Here is a 20,871-nt window from a genome sequence, read left to right as displayed (position 1 = left end):
ACTTCGCTGCACAGAGAAGAAAGCAGAAACCAACATCCTCCCCCTTTCTGTGAACATCTCTGGGCAGCGTGTTCGTACAATATCAGTACAAACCCAACTTCTGCACATAGGTACAGTGTTGATCCCTTGATACAATCTTGGACAATACATCAGCAGGAATTTCATTACCTGGCATATAGGACACCGTTACGAGTCCCTTCTGAATACGTTCCCTAGCATGTTGCAACTTCAATTGCAAGTGCTTCGTGCTTTGCTTACAACCTTCAGAATTCAGCAAAGCCAAACATGCTTTGTTGTCCTGGTAAACCTGGATTGGACATTTGACAGGAATTTTCATGTCTTTGCACAATTGTAACAACCATTCACAATCCTTAAGTGAATAAGACAGTGCATTCAGTTCAGCTTCACAAGTACTTAAGCTAACTGTTGTTTGCTTCTTGCATGACCAATCAAATAGACCCTGATTGTACTTATAGCAAACTCCAGACGTACTTTTCCTGTCTGTAGTGTCACTTCCAAAACTTGCATCTGCAAATATCTCAAGACCACCAGACTTCTGATTGTTAAATCTCAGTCTGTAATGCATAGTGCCTTTCAAATACCGCGCTATGCGTTTCAGAGCTTTCCAATCCTTAACAGTAGGATTGTTGACTTGTCTGCTTAGCAAATTACAGCTAACAGCAATGTCTGGTCTTGAACATCTGGCAATGAAGTTTAGCTTGCCTAGCATACTTCTGTACAGTGTGGTGTCAGAAAATGCTTCTTCAGTGTCATCTACCTGATAACCTGTTATCATCGGTGTGTCCACAGGGTTAGCATCCATCAGGTTTAGTTTGCTTAACACATCAGCAATTTTCCGTGACTGGTGTACTAGAATGTTACCATCTTGATCTCTCTCTATTTCCAGAGATAGGTAGTTGTTTACCTCACCAAGATCTTTCATGTCAAAGTGCTCTTTCAGTTGAGCTAGGGCGTTATTGTACATTGTGACATCTTTCCAAAAGAATAATAAATCATCAACATAAAACAAACAATACAGTTTCTTTTGCCCCTCCTCTTTGACAAATACACATGGATCAGCTTTCCCTTGCTGAAAACCTAGAGAAAATAATACTCCAGTGAGTTTTGTGTGCCAACACCGTGCACTTTGTTTGAGACCATAAAGGGACTTTTTCAGAGCACAAACAAATCCCTGTTTTACCTGTACGCCATCAGGTGGAAGCATATAAAGTGATTCATCTAGAGATCCGTACAGAAAAGCTGTATTCACATCATGGTGACTAATGTGTAGATTTTCCTCTGCAGCTAGCTTGAGCATAAGCCTAATGCTCTCATACCTCACTGTGGGTGAGTAGGTCTCGTGATAGTCTTCACCTGGTACCTGTGCAAAACCTCTGGCTACCAATCTGGCTTTGTGTCTGACTATCTTGCCATTTTGATCAGTCTTTGCTTTGAAGACCCATTTGCTTCCAAGCAGTTTCATTCCTGGAACTACTGGAACAAGCTCCCATGTTTTGTTCCTTTCCAAGGAATCAAGCTCAGCCTTCATGGCATTTAACCATGGCTCAGCTTCCTTTGAATCCAAATCCTGGATTTCTTGGAAACTTGAAGGTTCAAATACCTTCTTGGAGCTTTTAACAGCTGTTACTGCTATCTTAGCAAACTCATCAGCAAATCTCTTTGGAGGTCTGCCTTTTGTGGCTCTCTGTGACCTACGAATTAGCCTTAAGTCTTCAACACTTTCCTCTTCTTTCTTAGGAGAAAAACGACCTATTGTGAACAATGGTTCTTCCAATTCTTGATCAGAGCTTTCAGAGGGTCGCATAGAGGCTTTCGCACTCTTGAAATCCTCTGAATCACCCGATTCAGTTTCAGACTCAGAATCAGAACCTTCATCAGTGGGTGTGGGTTGTTGCGGCTGCTTTTGCTGTTGACTATCCTCAGTCTCATCACTGTCATCAGGATAACATTGGAAAATTCCCACATTCTCCCCCCACTTTGCATTGTACTCAACACTTCTTGTGAGCTTAATTGCCTTAGAGTCAGTCATCATTATTCTGTAAGACCCTTTCTGATAACCTAGAAAGATACCATGCAATCCACGCTTGTCTAATTTGGAGTTTTGTGGTGAGTGAACCCACATGTCAGAACCAAAAATTTTCATGTGTTTGATGTATGGCTTCTTGCCAAACATCTTCTCATAGGGGGTACAACCAATCGCTGAAGATAACCTGCGATTGTAACTGTAAACAAAACACGAGAGAGATTCAGCCCAATAACTCTCTGGAAGGTTGGCATCATGCAGCAAGGTTTTTAACCCTTGAAGCAATGTCTGATTTGCCCGTTCCGCAAGTCCATTCTGCCATGGCGAGCGAGGACTAGACAAATCGTGTTGAATTCCTTTCTCAGTCAGAAAAGCTTCAAACTGCTGAGAAGTGAATTCTCCCCCACGATCACTGAAAAGAGTCTTTATCTTCTTGCCATGCACATTGTCCAACCAAGCACAGAATTCCTTGAACCTAGGAAAAGCCTCTGATTTCTGCTTGAGATTGTACACATAAATATATCTTGAAAATGCATCAATGAGAACCATGAAGTACCTATTTCCACCCAAAGAGGGCGCTAGTGGTCCAACCAAATCAGCATGCATAACTTGGTATGGTTCTGTAGCTTGCCTACTAGACACCTTACCTTTCGCAGCCATTTTTACCTTGTTTGCTGCGCATGCCTTGCACTTCATGTGGTACCTGCAGGGTTTAATAGTCATACCTTCAACCAAGGCAGGCATTTTTGATACTGCCTCAAAATGCAAATGACCAAATTTTCGATGAAAATCATGAATACATTCTGCATGCAAACTTTTGTTAGTACCTGCAATGCAACAAGTGTCATCCTGCACAACATCATCATAATACAAAACATACAAACGACCAACAAATTCAGCATACAACACATAATCATTTTTCTTTGTGATGATGCATCTTTTGTTCTTAAAGGAAACGTCTATTTTCCGCTCATTCAGCTGTCCAACGCTGAGCAGATTATGCTTGGCATCCGGCACATAAAGCACATCCTGTATCGATAAGTCCAAACTGTGAAGAACAACAGTTCCGTAGCCTTTACTGGGAATTGTGTGGTCATCCGCCTGGTGAATTGCACCTTCCTGCGGTGTAAAAGACACGAACAGTCTCTTATCGTTGCACATGTGATGGGTTGCCGCTGAATCAACAACGAAGAAAGATCTAGACGTCTTCTGGACCTCTGCAACCTCTGCAACCTTTGGAGTGAAGCGTGAGACCATTGCCTTGTGCTGCGTTGTCCTGGACACCGGACCTTTGCCTTTGCTCTGGCCTTTTCCACGCGATGAGCTTTCGCTGCGCTGCTCTGTTTTGGCCTTGGGATATCTGCATTCCCTCTTCATATGGCCTAGACGTCCACACGAGTAGCATTTCACTGCCTTCAAAGCTTTGGCGCCATCTGGTGGTTCCACTGCACTATGGGATGACGTCTGTGAAGACTCCCCCTTTCCCATGCAGCCAGCACCCCGGCGATCTGCTTCATTCTGAATCATGGCAGTATCACAGGCTACTGTGAGTTGAGCATTTGGCTGATCAGTGGTATCAAATTCCCCACTTGCCTCATCCAGCCTTCTGCAGCTAGCCATCATGACTCTGGCATTAGCCTTCTGCATCATCTCTGCTGCTTTAAATCAAGCTGCTTTATACATGCTGCGTCTGTGTACAGCTGCTTCAATCCAAAGGCAAATTCAAAAGTGAAAGTTCTATCAAGTGCTTTGTCTATGCTGCCTTAATTCCGCTGCGTCACTACTCTCTGCAGCTGCTTTACTCCAATAGCATTTCTAAAAGTTACTTTCGATTTTCCCCAGCATAGGAAAGTGTTGCTTTTAGCCATTTGCCTGTGCCTCGGCAAAACCGGCTATAAAAGTTCAAAGTCCAGCCACAAAGCCATTAATTAGAATCTGGCAGGCTACCCGGAGCAGTAGCACATACCTCACATCAATCATTTTGACGCGCAGAGCAGATACCGTGCGATCCGTCCCTCTGCCGCTGTTCCGATCCTCTGCCGGCACTCCCGTTTCTTTGCTCCTTTGTTCCTTTGCCAGGAGCCCGACTTCTGGAGTCCATTCTCAAAACACTGCGTTTTTCTGGGCCCATAACCAAATGTTGGAGATAAGCAGTGTCCAGTGCACAGCGGAATGATGAAAAGTACGTGCCAACATACTCTATATTGCTTTATTTACATTTCAAAGCTGGTAAGTTACAGAAAAACATCTTCCCTCTGCCGGAGCAGAGAAAGGCATCCTCTCTCCTCTAAAGCACGGAGAGAATCACAAACTGAAACTGCAAAGAACAGTGATAAACAGGAAACCAGTGTACGTCACATCCAGTCTCCATTCCCGTGGGAAACCCAACAGTGCATTTACTGTGGAATGTAAACAACCTGTCTCGTGACAAGTACTTCGCTGCACAGAGAAGAAAGCAGAAACCAACATCTGTCAAGTTGCTCTTCCTGGTGCTGTACATGAATGCACAAAATAAAAAGGAAGGAGGAAAACTCTTTCCATTCTTACAAAGGAGGATCTGAAGGGTCAGCAGATGCTGGTCATTCTAATCCACATGGTGACTGAAGCTGCAACTCCAAACACATCTACCAGGGAATAAATCCCATAGAACACATATTGGGAATTACTTCTGGGTAACCATGTTTCGGATTGTGGTGTGAGAAGAGATTATTTAATCTGGAGCAAAATACCTGCATTTGTACGGAATTATGAGGATATTCCTATGTATTCAAGGATGTTTAAAAGAGAGGGTGCCAGCTCATTAGCTGTTGGATTGGATGATGTAAAGATGGGTAGAATACCTGATTGTATTGTAGAATGGCACTTATTCCATAATAAAAGTTGATTATTCAGATGTCCATTTATTGTTAATCTCTCTCTCTCTCTCTCTCTCTCTCTCTCTCTCTCTCTCTCTCTCTCTCTCTCTCTCTGTGCTTGACACAGGTCTTCCATACCTCTGTTAAGATCTCAAGAGCAAACCACTCCTGCTTTTCCACCTAATTCCAGGAAAGGGACTCCCTTTGGAGACACCAGTAAGACAAGTAAGATTCAAACTCCAGTTAAACTGCCAAGGGAACGAACATTGCCAGCATACCTCCCATCTGTGATTATGTTGTTGTTATTTCCTAATCAATGGTATAAATGAACCTGCCTCTACAAAGTTGCTTTCCAAGAATGCTGTTTGACCTTCCCTAACCTTGAAATAGCAAATGATAGAAGCATTTCATGTTTGGGCTACCAAATGTCGTGCACTGAACTGCACTTCGTCTCGGTGTCTGAGAGAGAGAGAGTTCTGTTTGGTGCTCCAACAAAGGGGAAAGCTTCTTGTTGCACATCTTGCTTCTGCTGTCATCTCTTAGTTCATTTCTCTGCCAGTTTGATTTAGACTTGTGCTGAGGCCCCATCCCCACCCCACTCTTTGAACCGAATACTCTATATTTGGAAATCTGATACTTGCCTTTGCTCAGTGCTAATATGCCCTGTTGTTTGCAGATGTTCCTTTCCTCCTCCTGTTGGATTAGGTGTGGTAGAAAGAGGTTTGAAGCCACGCTTGGTGCTATGGAAGTGAAAGGGACCACTCATCCTTAAGCTGCCCCATCTTACATCCTGTCCACTCTCTTCCCACTTCCATTTGCCCACAAGGTTTTCTGTGCAAGGGACCTGTGGAGCAGAGCAGGGTGAAATTTCTATAGCTCCTTCCTTCTTTCCTTTATGTTTGAAGAGCAGCCAAACGGCTATCCTACCTCCTTTTAACTGAGAGCCAGTGTGGTGTAGTGGTTGAGAGCAGTAGACTCATAATCTGGTGAATGGGTTTGCGTCTCCGCTCCTCCACATGCAGCTGCTGGGTGACCTTGGGCTAGTCACACTTCTTTGAAGTCTCTTAGCCCCACTCACCTCACAGAGTGTTTTTTGTGGGGGAGGAAGGGAAAGGAGAATGTTAGCCGCTTTGAGACTCCTTCGGGTAGTGATAAAGCAGGATATCAAATCCAAACTCTTCTTCTGAGATACAGAAATGGGAGAGACAGTCCCTACCTGTGTATTGCTATATAGGGAAAGCATCTAAACCCATTGCTGCATCTGAGCTCTTTATGGATTGATTTTACAGCACCTGCAGCCTTTTTCCCAGGACATGAAGAAATCCTCCCCATTCCTATGCACTCTCCGGTAGGTAGGAGGTGATATATTTTATTTCTTATTGAGGAATGGAAGTGGAAGGGATAGATGAATAAATGTATTTAACAAGCACTCGTCTAGCAGTTCATACAGATGATATAACAGTTCCCAAACTTTCTTTTCTTATTGTGCATGTATTTAAATAGAACCTGAACTTAGCCCAGAAGGCTGCATAATCCATTAACCAGGGTGCACTGACTTCTGGACCAGCCACATCCTGTCCCAAGATAACCTTGGTGCACTTTATGGGTCTGGTGTTCTCTTTCCAGCTATGGGGATAAATTGGAGGCTCTCATGCTCCCATAAACCTACTGGGTCCCAACTGTCCCTAGACCAGTACCTGGCACTTGCAAAGTTTTTCCTGATTTAAATCATTCCCCAACAGATACTGAGCTATTCTCCTTAGATAAACATCCAGGAAGGGAAATGCTACAGTTCCACGTTATATACAGCACTCTCAAACTAATTTCCATAAGTGTAGGGTTCCTCAAAAGGGGAAATAACTTCCCATATTTGTATGTTTCTGTATCAGGAGATGTCTCTCCAGCAAGTTGTTTTCTTCTATAGCAGATCAGACTCATGCATGACTGCCGGACGGCATGATCTGTGGATACCGCAGCACTCTTTCACGAGTGATGCTAAGAACAGTATTCAAAGTTCTCCTTGTTTGCAAGTTGAATGATAAGAGCAGTGCCGGACAGAATGTTCATTTCATTTTACATTGGTTCTTTCATGTGCTCTCTGCCACGGGGAAGGGGCACTTGTGGCCATACATTTGCTGATGGGCTCAGACCCCCATCAGTCAGCAATGGTCAGAGATTATATAAGTCCCACAACATCTGGGGAGGGCAAAGGCTTCCCCACCCCAGTTCCATCACATTCACCGCACATGGGGACGCTGTGAAGCCTGCAAAACATTCTTCCCTTGTGAAAACGCCCTTCTGTATCTTCTCTCTCAACTCCTCTGCCCTTTCCCAGCTCCTGCACTTGGAACCCCACATGCTGAGCTCACCTAATAGCAGCGAGTATGAAAAAAGGCTGGCGGGTCTGCAAGCGCAGCTGCGAGAAAGCCTGGCGAGCTATCAGGCGGAGCTCCTGGGTGCTCAGACTCGCATTGCTGAGCTGGAAGGTCAGGTAAGTTAGTTGCACTTAAGGCATGAAATAGAAACAGGTTCTTTTTGCATCCTGTTATTTTAATGGAAGCACCATGTCAGGGGACTGCCATTGGAACGAGGGGGGAGGCAGGGGGTCTGTTGGAATACGGAGAGCCTCAGAAACTCCTGAGGAGCAGTTCCTCTTCCAGCGGTGGGAAAAGCCACACCTCCAGTGGAGAAGGGAGGGAAGGGGCCAGCCAAGCGAGGAAAGGGCTCGTGGATGCTGCTGAGAGCCCCAGCGCCTCACCTTGCCAGGAGGGACGCACGCCACTTCCATCACCCAGCTTGCGCAGAGGGGTGAAATGCAAGGAGGGGAGGAGGAGGCTTGGGGTGCCGAAGTTCTAATGTTGGGGGAGAAGCCGGAAGGGGCCACTCCCAGAATCTGCAAGTGACTAAGACGGACATGGACTTTGTAGATCTGCACTGTAAATAGTTTGCACAATAAAACCTGTAAATGACAGGTCGGAGTTCTGCCTGGTTACTCACGAGCAACCACCAGCAGCATCTGACACACCATGCTATGCATTAACAGCACATTCAAAGAAGGAACGTGAATCCTTATGTAGCCAAAACGGCACCATCCATTGCAAGTGGAGGAGGTTTCAGTAGACTTGAGGAAATCCCAAGGTTTGCAGAAGTACAGAATGTAAGAAGAGCCCTGCTGGATAAGGCCAAAGGCGTATCTAGTGCAGCATCTGGTTCTCCCGGTGACTGCCAGAGGCCTATGAATCAGAAGAGTAGAATTGTAGAGTTAGAAAGTACCCCGGGGTACATCTAGTCCAACCCCCTGCAGTGCAGGATTCTCAACTAAAGCATCCATGGCAGATGGCCATCTAACCGGGACTCTCCCCAATTGAGATTCCCTGTAACCAGCATTCAGACAGTGGATGTAGGTCATAGCCCTCATGGGCCTTTGATAACTTTAGCCTCCCTTAATTTCCTTGATCATCTTCTAAAGTCATTGTGGGAGATTATGCCATGGTTCAGCTGTATGCATAGTGAGAAGAAATTCTTCATTTTAACTGTCCTTAATCACCCAGTGTTCAGCTTCCTTGAATGACCCTGGGTTCTAGTATTATGAGAAAAATATTTGGGGCGTGGGAACCTTAAGCTATGTAAGGAGACCTAAAGCACCTCAATGAAGACTGAGCAGGCTCCGTTGGCATATAATGTTGATTGACTCTTAGGGATGGAAAATTGGAATGGAATATGCTGGAAAAGGGCATGACCAGCTGGCTAGAAATCTGAACAAGGGGACTTTACATTGCAACATTTTGTTGCAGACCCAACATGTCATAAATGTGCATGGATAGTGAGTTTTGATAAACACGGCCTTACTCTGCTGTAGAAACCATGTATGTGTAAGTAGCTGATGGCATGTGAGTCACGGAAATATGACGACTGCTTAGTCACATTATTGAACAGTAAACATCCTTGTGATGGTCAAATTGCTTTCTCTCTCTCCTCCATCCCTCCAAGGCTCCCCTACGTTAAATCTGAAGCAATGCTCCTGTGTTGATGCAATGTGTGAGTGGCTCCAAACCAAGTAGCTGTACCCTGTTTATGGATATTCATAAATAAACTGTGTTTTTAAAATTCATTTAGGTCAGGCGGCTGGAGCTGGAGAAGAATCAGCAAAAACTTCTGCTGGAAAGTTTACAGCAGCGCCATCAAGAAGACTTGGAGCTCATCGAGAATGCTCACAGGTACTGGCAGCTGTTGCTGGTGCTCAGTGGGATGAGTAGAGCAGAAAGCAGGAAGACCAACAGTAGGTGGCGCTAGAACCAATGGCAGGGGGAGAGAGCGGCACCATTACTGTCTGTAAGCAAAATGGCAAGAGGGTGGTGGTTGGCTGAGAGCAGACTGATGTTGGGTGTGGCAGCGCTCCATTTGCCTTAATGGACCAACTTCCACTGGGCATTGGTTGTTCTGAACGCACAAACTCATCCTAGAGACCTGCCCCAAGGATCCATATGAAACTGGAACGGCAGAAACTTACTCATAGGCACATCTTCCCACAGGGACTTGCACGGGTACTTATTCCTATGAATACCAGGAGCAGTTTTTTCTTCTTGCCTCTTTCCAAAGGATAAGGCCCCCTGTGAAGTGTGTTACCATCCCTTCCCTGAGCGCACATGCAGTATGAGCAGTATATATCTTCCTTGCCAGTCACAGCCTGTTTGAGCAAGACAGCTAGAAGAGTTTGCTACAATCACAGTTCTACCACCGGAACTATTGCTTTGACACATCTTCATCTAACCTCCCCACAAACGAATCAGGATGAATGCTCATTGAATAGCCAAAGCTGTGGAATCTCTCTGCAAACAAATCACGATGGGTGCTCAATAAATAGGTTGTGTTGGAAGCTCCCAGTGTTTCAAAGCTACCAAAAAAGCATACAATGGTACCTCGGGTTACAAACACCTCAGGTTACAAACACTTCGGGTTACAAACTCCGCTAACCCGGAAGTAGTACCTCGGGTTAAGAACTTTGCCCCAGAATGAGAAAAGAAATTGTGCGCTGGCAGCAATGGAAGACCCCATTAGCTGAAGTGGTACCTCAGGTTAAGAATGGTTTCAGGTTAAGAACAGACCTCCTGAACGAATTAAGTTCGTAACCAATGGTACCACTGTATCATAAAAGGTTAAAAACATACAGTGTAAGAAACAGGTAATATCAAATAAAAACCACTTTTAGAAGATGAGGTTATTGGTGCTACAGTGTAATGTATATGGAAAATGAGAGAGAGATGCTGATATGAGAAGCTCAGTTTTCAAACCTGGACAGCTATACAGGCAAATAAGTCGTAATCCAGTCACTAGACCCCCGAAAGCAGTTAATTAATTACAGACGGGCAGGCAGACATCAATTTATTTCTGTGCCACCTTTCCCTAGTTAAAAACCATGCTCAAGGCAGCTTCCAACAAGAAAAGAATTACATAATTACAAATGTAACAATAATAGTCATAAACAATAACACACATCAAAAAGTACACAACCAAATTAACAATTTCCACATTAAATCGTAAGATAGAAAAACTGAAGATACCAAAAAAAAGATCAATAACAGCAACAACCCCTCCTCCCTTGAAATACTAGTGAGTGAACAATTACACAAGAATATCCTACATCGCTTTTTTCAATCCAAACATGCTTGGGAACCCGTGTGGTGGTGTTTTCCCTTCTGACATAGGAACCGTGTAAAGGTGATTGAGGACTCGTACCACCAGCGTGAGGAGTGCCTCCGGCAAGAGAACCAAGAGCTGGCAGGGCGATACTTATCTTGCTGCCAGAATGCAGAGGAGGCCAAATCAGAGTTGCTGGCCCAACACCAGCGCCGGCTGACAGAGCTAGAGCAGGAGAAGGCCAAGGATATTGACCGGCTACGGGAGCTTCAGCGGTATGTGGTGAGGGAGGTTCAAAGGGACTTGGGTGGCTTTCCAAAGCCCAAGTCGGACAGTCTATCCTGTTGCTTTTCCTTTGACAAATGCTCAAACGTCAGTCCTTCCAGTGTGATGAGAGCCAGTGTGGTGTAGTGGTTAAGAGCAGTAGTCTCGTAATCTGGGGAACTGGGTTCGCGTCTCCGCTCCTCCACATGCAGCTGCTGGGTGACCTTGGGCCAGTCACACTTGTCTGAAGTCTCTCAGCCCCACTCACCTCACAGAGTGTTTGTTGTGGGGGAGGAAGGGAAAGGAGAATGTTAGCCACTTTGAGACTCCTGAAGGGGGGGTGATAAAGCAGGATATCAAATCCAAACTCTTCTTCTTCTTCTTCCAACATTTGGCCACACTTTCTGTGTGACCTGAAAGCTTGCCTTATTTGTGGAAAGATCTTTATATCTTTAGAGAGAGAGAGAAAGCACAATTTAGATTGGCGTAAACTCTGAAGTGAGATTCGTCCAAAGAACCTGTTTGTTTTATTCCATTTTCCTAGCAATCATGTGTCTAGTGTCTTTTTCCCCTCCCCCTTTGGGGACCCCCAGGATGTCTATTCTGGAAATGCGCAAAGACCACGAAGAGCAACTGCAACGTCTGAAACAGCTGAAGGCTCAGGAGATCGACGCAGTGACCAGCGCCACCTCTTACACCAGGTAACACCTGCTGCCCACCTGCGAGCTCAAGCAATTGGAAAGAAAGAGAAGCCAGTGCTAGGAAACAAGGAACATAGATGGAGAATTGTCTGTAGTCCTCAAAGGGTGTCTAGTCTTTCAGCAGCATCTAGTGGGTACCAGGTTGAGGGAGGCTGGCCTAGGTGAACTGTAGGCTGCTTTGCTCTTGCAGCACTACTGGGGAAGTGAAACGGGTCAGGAGAAGTCTGAGGGGTTTTGCAAAGAATGGGACAGGGAAGGAATCCTCCACATGTTGAAACGGGATAAGATGTGAGAGATTCAATGGGTATGTTTGGGGATGCTGCTACCTAAGGAGAAAAGGGTGATTCAGGAGGAATTACACTTTTCTGAGGCTGTTTCCAGTGACAAGGTGGCTTAACAGTGCTGTTGTGAGAGAAATGGGGGTTCAGGTGGAGGTGGAGGTTAGGGGCCAAACACCCCAAACACACACAAGTTCTGAGCAAGACCTGAGAATTTTGAGGGACTGGCGCAAGGCTCTTAAACTGATAAATCTGAGGGGGGGGGGACTAGTTTTGTTATTGTTAAATTGCTTCAGGATCTTTCATGGAAAGGGAAGTGGTATTCATAAATGAATGAATAAATAAAATGCTGGCCAGAAATGCAGCCTGCGTATCCTGGCCAAAAAAGGGCCAATACTCCTCCGCTCTAAATTTGCACCCTATATGGCCAAGTAGCCAAAACGTGTCTAGCCCACCTCCAGTAGAAGCAACATCTAAGCCTCACTACTGCATAAGAAGCTTTCTGGCTCATGTTCTTTGTGCCTATGGGAAACAAAAGGATGCATAGTACTGGGCAACTTGGCGCTCACATTGCTTTTTTCCAGGTCTTTGAATGGTGTCATCAGTCAGATGGAGAAGTTCTCCAGCAACCTGAATGACCTTGCTAACAAAGTGGAGGCCACTCACCACACCACATCCCAAGGACTTGAGATTGGGTCTCGCCAACGGGATGAACAACTCAGGGGTACGTGGCTTCCCGACACTAGGGACCTAAATGCCACTTCCACAGGACTTCCTCTTTCACTGGGGCACTTCTAATTTGGGAATTGGAGATTTTGAATCAGCTTCAGCAGATTCTCCTGCAGGGCCATGAAACTAGCGTACAATCAGCGCAGAAGGATTTCCGGAACTTTCCCTTTAGTGTCTTACAAAGGCAAATAAAATGTGATGGAGGCTGTTGTCTGGGGGTGCCTCATCTTCCACTTCATTAGTGTGAGGTAAAATTACAAATTTCTTGGAAATTGGTAGGGATAAGCTGGTTAGCACCAGTTATGCAGTCTAAAACTGTTGGGGAGGGTTGATTTGAACAAAGAGATAGGCCCCTATACTATTGGAGCCTTGCAAAGTTTCGGTAATTCTTTCTTCCTCCCTTCTGAAGTTCTGGAAGACCGTCTGATCCGGCAGCAGAGAGACATGGAAGAAGAACGCAGCCGGCTCCAAGAAGTCATCTCTAAGATGGAGGCCAGGCTGAATGAGCAGACTCGCCTTCTGGAGCAGGTGAGCTATTGCTGGAATGGCAGCCATTTATTGCAGTAAGAATGTGACTTCTGGGATTCTCAACTTTAAAGGGTGACCTGTTTTTCCTCCCCAGCTCCTCCTTAAAAACAAGCATGTTATTTGAGTTATCCACTGGATTCCTGAGCCCTTTTCAACTACATTTATTTACTAGCGTTGTGGAAACTAAGTGGTCCACCAGATAAATGTCACCTCACAGCCTTGCTCAGGCTGCTACCACTTACAGGGTGAGGCGTGCAGTAGAGTGCACAGAAGGGGCAAGTGAATATCAGATTTGGTAAGCAGAATTTTACTGAGGGAACCCACAAATTCCATTAACACCAATTTCTTAAGATCGTAGCTGAACAAAAAATGGTAAAGAGTGGACATATTTCTTGATTTAGAATGACATGTTGAGATTGGAGCAAGGGTTCTGATCCAGCTTGCTGTTTATGAAAACGCTCCTGGTAAACTAATTCAGAATAAAATACCTGTATTAGCATAGAATTAGGAAAAGGTTTCACAAATGTGCATTGAAAGAGTGGAGGAAATTATTTTGCTCACTGTCATTATATTAGCAAAGGGGATTTTGAAATTTGTTATTTATCATGGTTAATTGAATGACATGTCTCTAAAGCAGGGGTGGGATGGAGAACTTGTGATCTTTCAGGTGCTGAACACCTACCATCTCCAGCTCTGGACAGTGGTCAGGGCTGATGGGAGTTCAACAACATCTGGAGGGACACAGGTTCCCTGTTCCCAGTTTGAAACTTTGAGCGTGGTTCTAAGCCATGTTTATTCTTCCGGAACTGTTCAGAGGGGCTTGCCACCGCCCCCCATGAGTTAACAGAAGAAAATAAGAAAAAGCACATTGTTCACTGATCAGTGGTTAAGAATTGCCCCAGTTCCATGGCATACTCCTCCACTGTCTTCCAAGACAGGTGAATTCCAATACCAACTTGTCTGCGTACATTAGTTTTCTTACTATGTGAAGGGTTGGTGTGTGGTGTGGCATTGCATCAGGTTGATGACACAGCTGTGACTAGAATGACTTTCAGTTGAGCAACACCCACTATTTGCCCTTGCTTGCCTCCTTGCCTCCTGTCCTCAGCTTGTCATGAGAGCTTGTCCTTCTGCTGCTCCACTGAGCCCCAATTTCTTCTTAAAGTAGCCGCTGCCGCCACCCCATTGCCCTAGGATTGTATCCAACTAAACTCTACTCAAAGTAGATCCACTGAAATTAACAATCCTAAATTAGTAATGCCAACTTCATTGGGTTTATTCTGAGTAGGACCAGCACTGGTTACAACCCTTAGATGTAGGACTCTTTCTGTAATTACCCACATAAAGGTAAAGGTAAAGGACCCCTGGACGGTTAAGTCCACTCAAAAGTGACTCTAGGGTTGCGGCGCTCATTTTGCTTTCAGGCCAAGGGAGCCGGCGTTTGTCCACAGACAGTTTTCTGGGTCATGTGGCCAGCATGACTAAACTGCTTCTGACACAACGGAACACCGTGACGGAAACCAGAGCTCACGGAAACACCATTTACCTTTCCGCTGCAGTGGTACCTATTTACTTGCACTGGTGTGCTTTTGAACTGCTAGGTTGGCAGGAGCTGGGGCAGAGCAACAGGAGCTCACTCCATCACGGGGATTTAAACCGCCGCCCTTCTGATCGGCAAGCCCAAGAGGCTCAGCGGTACCCTTTGCATACAGACAAAATAGAGCTCAGTCCTGAAGCATAAATATTCCTTTAATTAGCAGACAAGCAATAGATCTTGTAATTCTACCACCCTGCCTTGGTGTGTCTGCCTTAGCTTGTCTAGCAACCGTTCTGTTACAAGTATATTGTTGTCCACTCTGACCTGCTAACCAACTGAGTCCGTTCCTCTCTCAGCTTTCCATTCCCACATGGTCAGTCAGCCTCCCCCTTGGACTGCTGACACACCCAACTGCATTGCCTTCTTGCCTAATGGTGGAATGAGCCTTCCCTGAGCAGATCTTGTGTCTTTCTACCTTAGGAACGCTGGAGGGTGACAGCAGAACAATCCAAAGCATCGTCTTTGCAACACTCGCTAGAGGAGCAGAGGAGGATCATGACCCAGCAGCTGAGCATGGAGAAAGAAGAGCTAGAGAGGGCAAAGGTTAGAAAGGCCCTTGGTGGTTTTGTTCGTTTGTTCGGTTTTTTTTTTTAGCAAAATGATGTTGCCAACACACTGCAAAGTGTGGACTGATCCAGTTGTAAATATGGAGCAGTCTATACCAACCTGGAAGGTGGGAGGGGAATTTCTATACACCTCTTGCATTTCCTGCTGCTCTTGTTTCTACATAGAGGTTCCAACGTGACAACAAAGAGAATTTTAAAGTGTTGGGTTTCTCCCCTTGCCTAGGCAACTGACTATAAGTTCAAGACACACAGAAATTTGTTGTGAGCCCGGTTTTCCGAACCAGAAAGTGTGCGGTATAAATAAAAAAATATATATTATTTTATTATTTATTTATAATAAAAATTATTAATTTATTTATTATATTATATTATATATTTATTATTAATTTATTTAATTTTTTTATTTTATTTTGACCTTTAAAAATGCCATTTTGGTGTACGAGGCCTCTTGTTGGATTTGATGTCGTTCTGAGGCTTTCAAGAAGTACGCAATACTTCCCTGTGTTTCTCTTCGTTGCTCCCAGAATGCTTTGCTTGACGAGCAGAAGGCCGTCATGCAGAAATGTGCCGCGGAGCGCCATAAGCTTGCTGCAGAGTGGTCTGAGCTCCACACCCAACAGAGGCTGAGCAAAGAACGCACAGAGAGGGAGGTGGACCGGGCTCTGCAGATTGACTCTCAGAGAGAAGGGGCTATCATGAGCCTGGCAAAGGTAAAAAGGGGCTGAAGGAGAGCATGCTCAGTTCTGGACCTTTCTTTCAAGGCTGCAGCCTAGGACCTAAATGATATGAAGTGAAAATAAGAGGTGGGAGAATCTGAGTGGATATTTAGGTCAGGGCTTGTGAAGCGCTGCTCTTCAGAATGCAGTAACAATAAGGTATGTGTGAGGAACCTGCAACCCTTGAGATGTTGTTGGACTTCAACTCCCCTCAGCCCAACCAGCATGGTTACAGTAATATATTATTTCTACTTTGTCTTTCTACCATTATGCATACACATGAAGAATTAAATAATACAGTGTAGGCATGGAAATAGAAGATGCAGTAATTAAATTAACTAGAGGATCTTTTCCCGAATAGCCATTGCCTGCTGCCCAAGTGGGAACTGAACTAGGTGGATCTAAGTCATTATAAGGGGCTGCCTTATATTCCATTCACAGTAATACCAGATAGCAAATCTGACAGGCTCTTTTTTATTAGGAACGCGCAGACCTGCAAATCAAAGCCAGTGAGCTGAGATCGAGGGAGGAGCAGCTGGCGAGAGATCGGGAGATTCTGGAGCAAGAGAAGCAGGAGCTGAGGCTGGAAAAGGAAAGGGTCAATGCAGCAGCTTTGCACGTCAAGCAGAGGACCGAAGAAATCCATAGCATGAGCAAAGTAAGAAAGCCTCATTTCCCCTTTTACACATCTAGCTGTGCTAGGAAGGCAGAAGAAGGAGGAAACTGAGTCAGAGCAGAATGTAGGAGCCATTTTGGCTTCTGATGGTCTGGTTTCTAGTCCTAGGTGTAACATCAGAATGTGATATTTTGTTCTCTCAGTCGTGGAGATGCTGAAGCACACGACATTGTTCTTGGGTTGAATTCAACTAACCCAGTGCATGAATAGAACAACATGTGCAATGGAACTTCTCCATTCTATCTTTCCACTGTCTGCCCCCAAACTCCCCCAGACCTGCCCTGCAGGGTTGAGAGATTTTGGTGGGGAGTGGGGGATGCAAAGGGCATATGGGAGAAGAGGGAGGGAAAGTTCAATTGCACAATCACAAGTCATTCTTATGCAATTACTTCATTGGAGTCAACCCTTTGTGCCAGATTCAACTAAGTTGTTGCTCTAGCAGAAGCCAGCACAATGAGTTCCATTTGCAAAGTGGGACTTCCTCCCCCAGCACAACCTCTGTCTCTTCTGAGATCTGTCCAGTAGGGTTTGGAGAACCCCCGGAACAGGAGGAGGAGAGGAAATTATTTGGTGGCGTCACCTTCTCCTTGGAAAATAGAATTAAGATCTCACTGCTTGTGGCTCAAGACGGATTTTGTTGTGGTAAGCACACAGTAACACCGAATGTGTAGTAAGAAATTGGGTCCTGATGATTCTTTCTCCTCACACTGCACAGCTATCCTCTGAGAAATACGAAGAGGGGGAAAGAGCCCTCATGGAGGCAAGGAAGGTGGAGTCGGAGCATCAGGCCAGGCTGCGTCTTGTGCAGCATCAGATGGAGCGACTCAGGGAGCAGGAGGAACTGCTGTACCAGGTGATTTCTCTGAAGCTTTTAAACTATTTTGTTGCCTGTGTGCCAACACCTTTGTCAGTCTCGGCATTATTATTAGTAATAATAATTCATAATAATATTTATTAGACTTATTAGTTTAGAACAGCTGTCCTGAACAAAAGATAGAAATACAGTGGTTCCTCAGGTTAAGAACTTAATTCGTTCTGGAGGTCCGTTCTTAACCTGAGGTACCACTTTAGCTATGGAGCCTCCCACTGCCACCGCACGATTTCTGTTCTCATCCTGAGGTAAAGTTCTTAATCCAAGGTACTATTTCTGGGTTAGCAGAGTCTGTAACCTGAGGTACCACTGTACCACTTTTTTTTAAATCCCACCCTGCCTGTGCAGTGGGGACTCTTCTCCTCATACACCCCTCAGGTCTGTTCTGGGGCAGCTTTCAGGTGGCTGCCCAGAGAGAGGAAGTTCTGCAGAACATGGTGCAAGAGACAACGACACACAGGAGGCTTTTTTCTTTGATGGTAGCTCCTGTGTTCTAGAATGTTCTCCCCTCTCTCCTGTGAGGTGCATCTGCTGCTCATGCTGTCTAGTTTTGTAGGCAGCTCAAGGCACACCTCTTTGCTCAGGCTTATGAAGGGTTGATGTGAAATGATCCACTCCCTCCATTATTTCTTACCAATTTGCTGCTGCTTTTATCACGTTTTGTTTTTGCTTGTAACTTTACACACCCTTGGACCACCTTTGGGTGAAGGGGCAATAATAAATCCCATTCAATCAAATGAATAAACTTAGGAGGCACATGGCAAGTTAAGAAAACTCATTCTGTGCACAGGACACCTGTTCAACATGGGTTTGTTGCCCTGTACCACAGAGCCTCCCACCAGAACGTTTCTAATTCTCTTTTTCATTCTCACACCGGACTCTGTCAGGAGCACCTCAGCCTGTCTCAGCAAAGGAGGCAGCTTGAACAACTGCGGATGGGACTTCCAAGCAATCCATTGGTGTTCCAGACCACATCCCAGATGCCATTGTCAGGAGCTCAGGCCAATGCAATCTCCAGGACACACTGTAAGTAGCTACGCAGCCGCTACCAACCCCTTCAGGAGTGTTTTTGGCGGGAATCCTAAGGGTAAACCTTGGAGATGTTTGGGACATGATCTGTGAGGGCCTTTGTGTGGAGGCTTGTTACTCTAGCTAAGTTTATTTCCTTCGCAGATTTCTCTCTTCCTCTTACTGACCTACCTAAAGCCAACCCCGGAACCTCTCAGGGCCAGTCCAGTTCAGGACCAGCAGATCTCTATGCTAAACTGGTGCTGCATAAGATTTCAGCTGATCGGGTAAAAATTCATTCTCTAGCTCTTCTGTAGACTGGGAACATTACCCCTTCCCTGGGCTTGTTGTTTTTGTCCTGATGCTGTTTATACAACTTTCATATTACATATTTATACATAGCTCAGTTTCAGTTCTAACCATTGCATGCTTATTTAAAGAAGAGCTCTGTTTAGCTCACAAGACAGATGGATTTATTATTATTATTTAACGATATTTATATACCACTTGGTTGTAATAAAACCTCTAAGTGGTTTACCCACTAAAGTAAGTTGGTGAATGGGAAGGTAGCATAATGAGTTTGTGACACCCACAGATCCTGTTAGACTTTTCTTTTTTTTTAAACAGGATCATGATTTCTTAGAGGAAGAACAGTTCTTCTTAGAAACCTTGAAGAAAACCTCCTACAACGGTCCATCGCAGTCAGCATGAGAATGGAAGAGTCCTAAAGGAATCCCTTCCTGGATTGATGGTTTCTCCTAATAAAGATGGATCTTTATGATTTTGATATATATTTTTTTAATGCTTCTGGAGGGCGGTGGTAAATGTAAACATGTAAATGCCAAACCTCACTTTAACAGACAAATTTGTAAAATAAAACTTTTTACAGTTTCCTGTAACTCCCTGCTTTTGTGAAAAACATTGGGGTTTTTTGGGCTTAAGCTTTTTTGTTTTTAGGTGCCATTGGAGCTTGATCCATTTGGGTAGCAAGGTGCTCCTGGCCATACCCTGTCTCTCCACCCTATTGCCCAGTACGTTTCCGAGCACAATTCAAAGTGTTGGTGCTGACCTTTAAAGTCCTAAACGGCCTCTGTCCAGTATATCTGAAGGAGCGTCTCCACTCCCATCGTTCAGTCCAAACATTGAAGTCTAGCATCAAGGGCCTTCTGGCAGTTTGCTCACTGTGAGAAGCCAAGTTACAGGGAAGCAGTCAGAGGGCCTTCTCGGTAGTGGCACCTGCCCTGTGGAACGCCCTCCCACCAGATGTCAAAGAGAACAACAACTACCAGACTTTTAGAAGACTTCTGAAGGCAGCCCTGTCTAGGGAAGCTTTTAATGTTTGATGCATTACTGTATTTTAATATTTTGTTGGAAGTCGCCCAGAGTGGCTAGGGAAGCCCAGCCAGATGGGTGGGGTATAAATAAATTATTATTATTATTATTATTATTATTATTATTATTATTATTATTATTATTATCATCATTATTGCATTCCTTTTGTGGGGGCACTTCCCATCTCCTGTGAGTCAAAAGAGGTCAACAGAAGACTCTCCAGATTATATACTTGCTAAGCATTCATCCTGATTTGCTTGCACAGAGTTTCTGTGGAGGTTAGATTATATTCTATCTTTATTGAGCATTCATTCTGATTCATTTACAGGGCAATTACACAGCAATAAGCATTTGTCTAGCATTCATCCTGATTTCCTTGTCGGATGTTTACACAACTTCCCATTAGTCATTTGTTCTTTGTTATGATTTATTAAATTTGTATACATCCCTTCAGATCCATAGATCTCAGGGCAGTTCACAACATAAAATTACAATATAAAAAAACAGAAAATGCATAATAAAAATAAGAACAAAAACAAACCAATAAGCCTCCTTCCCACAACACATTTAAAAGGACATCGGACGTCAATAAGCCAAAGGCCTGGTTAAAGAGGAACATTTTTGCCTAAAGGTATACAGTATAATAAAGGCGCCAGGTGAACTTCCCTGGGGAGAGCAATCCACAAATGGGGAGCCACTGCAGGAAAGGCCTGTTCTTGTGTTGTCACCCACTGGACCTCACATGGAGGAGGCACACAAAGAAGGGTCTTGGAGGATGATTTCAGGGTCTGGATAGGTTCATATGGAGAGAGGCAGTCCTTGAGGTATTGTAGTCCTGAGTCGTTCAGTTTGTTCTTTCCACACTTCCCAATGCATTTCCCCATCACTTTCTATACCACAGAAAGGCCCTTTCAAGAAAAGTGCATTTGTTGCACTAGGGCACCAGGGCATAACTGCCAACTGTTTCCTTTTTTTAAGGGAAATTCCCTTATTCCGAATAGGATTCCTTGCAAGAAAAGGGAAAAGTTGACAGCTATGCACCAGAGTCCAGAGTGGCAGTGAAAAGTAC

The 20,871-nt window shown here is 44.7% G+C and overlaps 1 protein-coding gene across 6 annotated transcripts in view; it reads left to right on the top strand.

Annotated features, from left to right (window-relative positions):
• FBF1 (Fas binding factor 1) overlaps positions 1–19,249 on the top strand; it is a 35,841-nt gene extending 16,592 nt beyond the window's left edge. For 5 of the 6 annotated variants that reach the window (XM_081899562.1, XM_081899561.1, XM_081899563.1 and 2 more), the window contains 15 exons: positions 5,027–5,124; positions 6,189–6,247; positions 7,235–7,390; positions 9,016–9,116; positions 10,605–10,811; positions 11,394–11,501; positions 12,364–12,503; positions 12,918–13,036; positions 15,054–15,176; positions 15,724–15,909; positions 16,397–16,573; positions 17,307–17,444; positions 18,350–18,488; positions 18,636–18,757; positions 19,098–19,249. In XM_081899562.1, coding sequence (XP_081755688.1) covers positions 5,027–5,124; positions 6,189–6,247; positions 7,235–7,390; positions 9,016–9,116; positions 10,605–10,811; positions 11,394–11,501; positions 12,364–12,503; positions 12,918–13,036; positions 15,054–15,176; positions 15,724–15,909; positions 16,397–16,573; positions 17,307–17,444; positions 18,350–18,488; positions 18,636–18,757; positions 19,098–19,181 — 1,957 coding nt within the window. In that variant the 3' untranslated portion in view covers positions 19,182–19,249. The remainder of the gene's footprint in view (positions 1–5,026; positions 5,125–6,188; positions 6,248–7,234; positions 7,391–9,015; positions 9,117–10,604; positions 10,812–11,393; positions 11,502–12,363; positions 12,504–12,917; positions 13,037–15,053; positions 15,177–15,723; positions 15,910–16,396; positions 16,574–17,306; positions 17,445–18,349; positions 18,489–18,635; positions 18,758–19,097) is intronic. The other variant, XM_081899564.1, reaches the window with a different exon arrangement.
• The last annotated feature ends 1,622 nt before the right edge of the window (positions 19,250–20,871 follow it).

The sequence above is a fragment of the Podarcis melisellensis genome (assembly GCF_964234715.1).
Source record: "Podarcis melisellensis genome assembly, chromosome: 2".
NCBI lineage: Eukaryota > Metazoa > Chordata > Lepidosauria > Squamata > Lacertidae > Podarcis > Podarcis melisellensis.
This window is presented reverse-complemented; position numbering and strand designations above follow the sequence as displayed.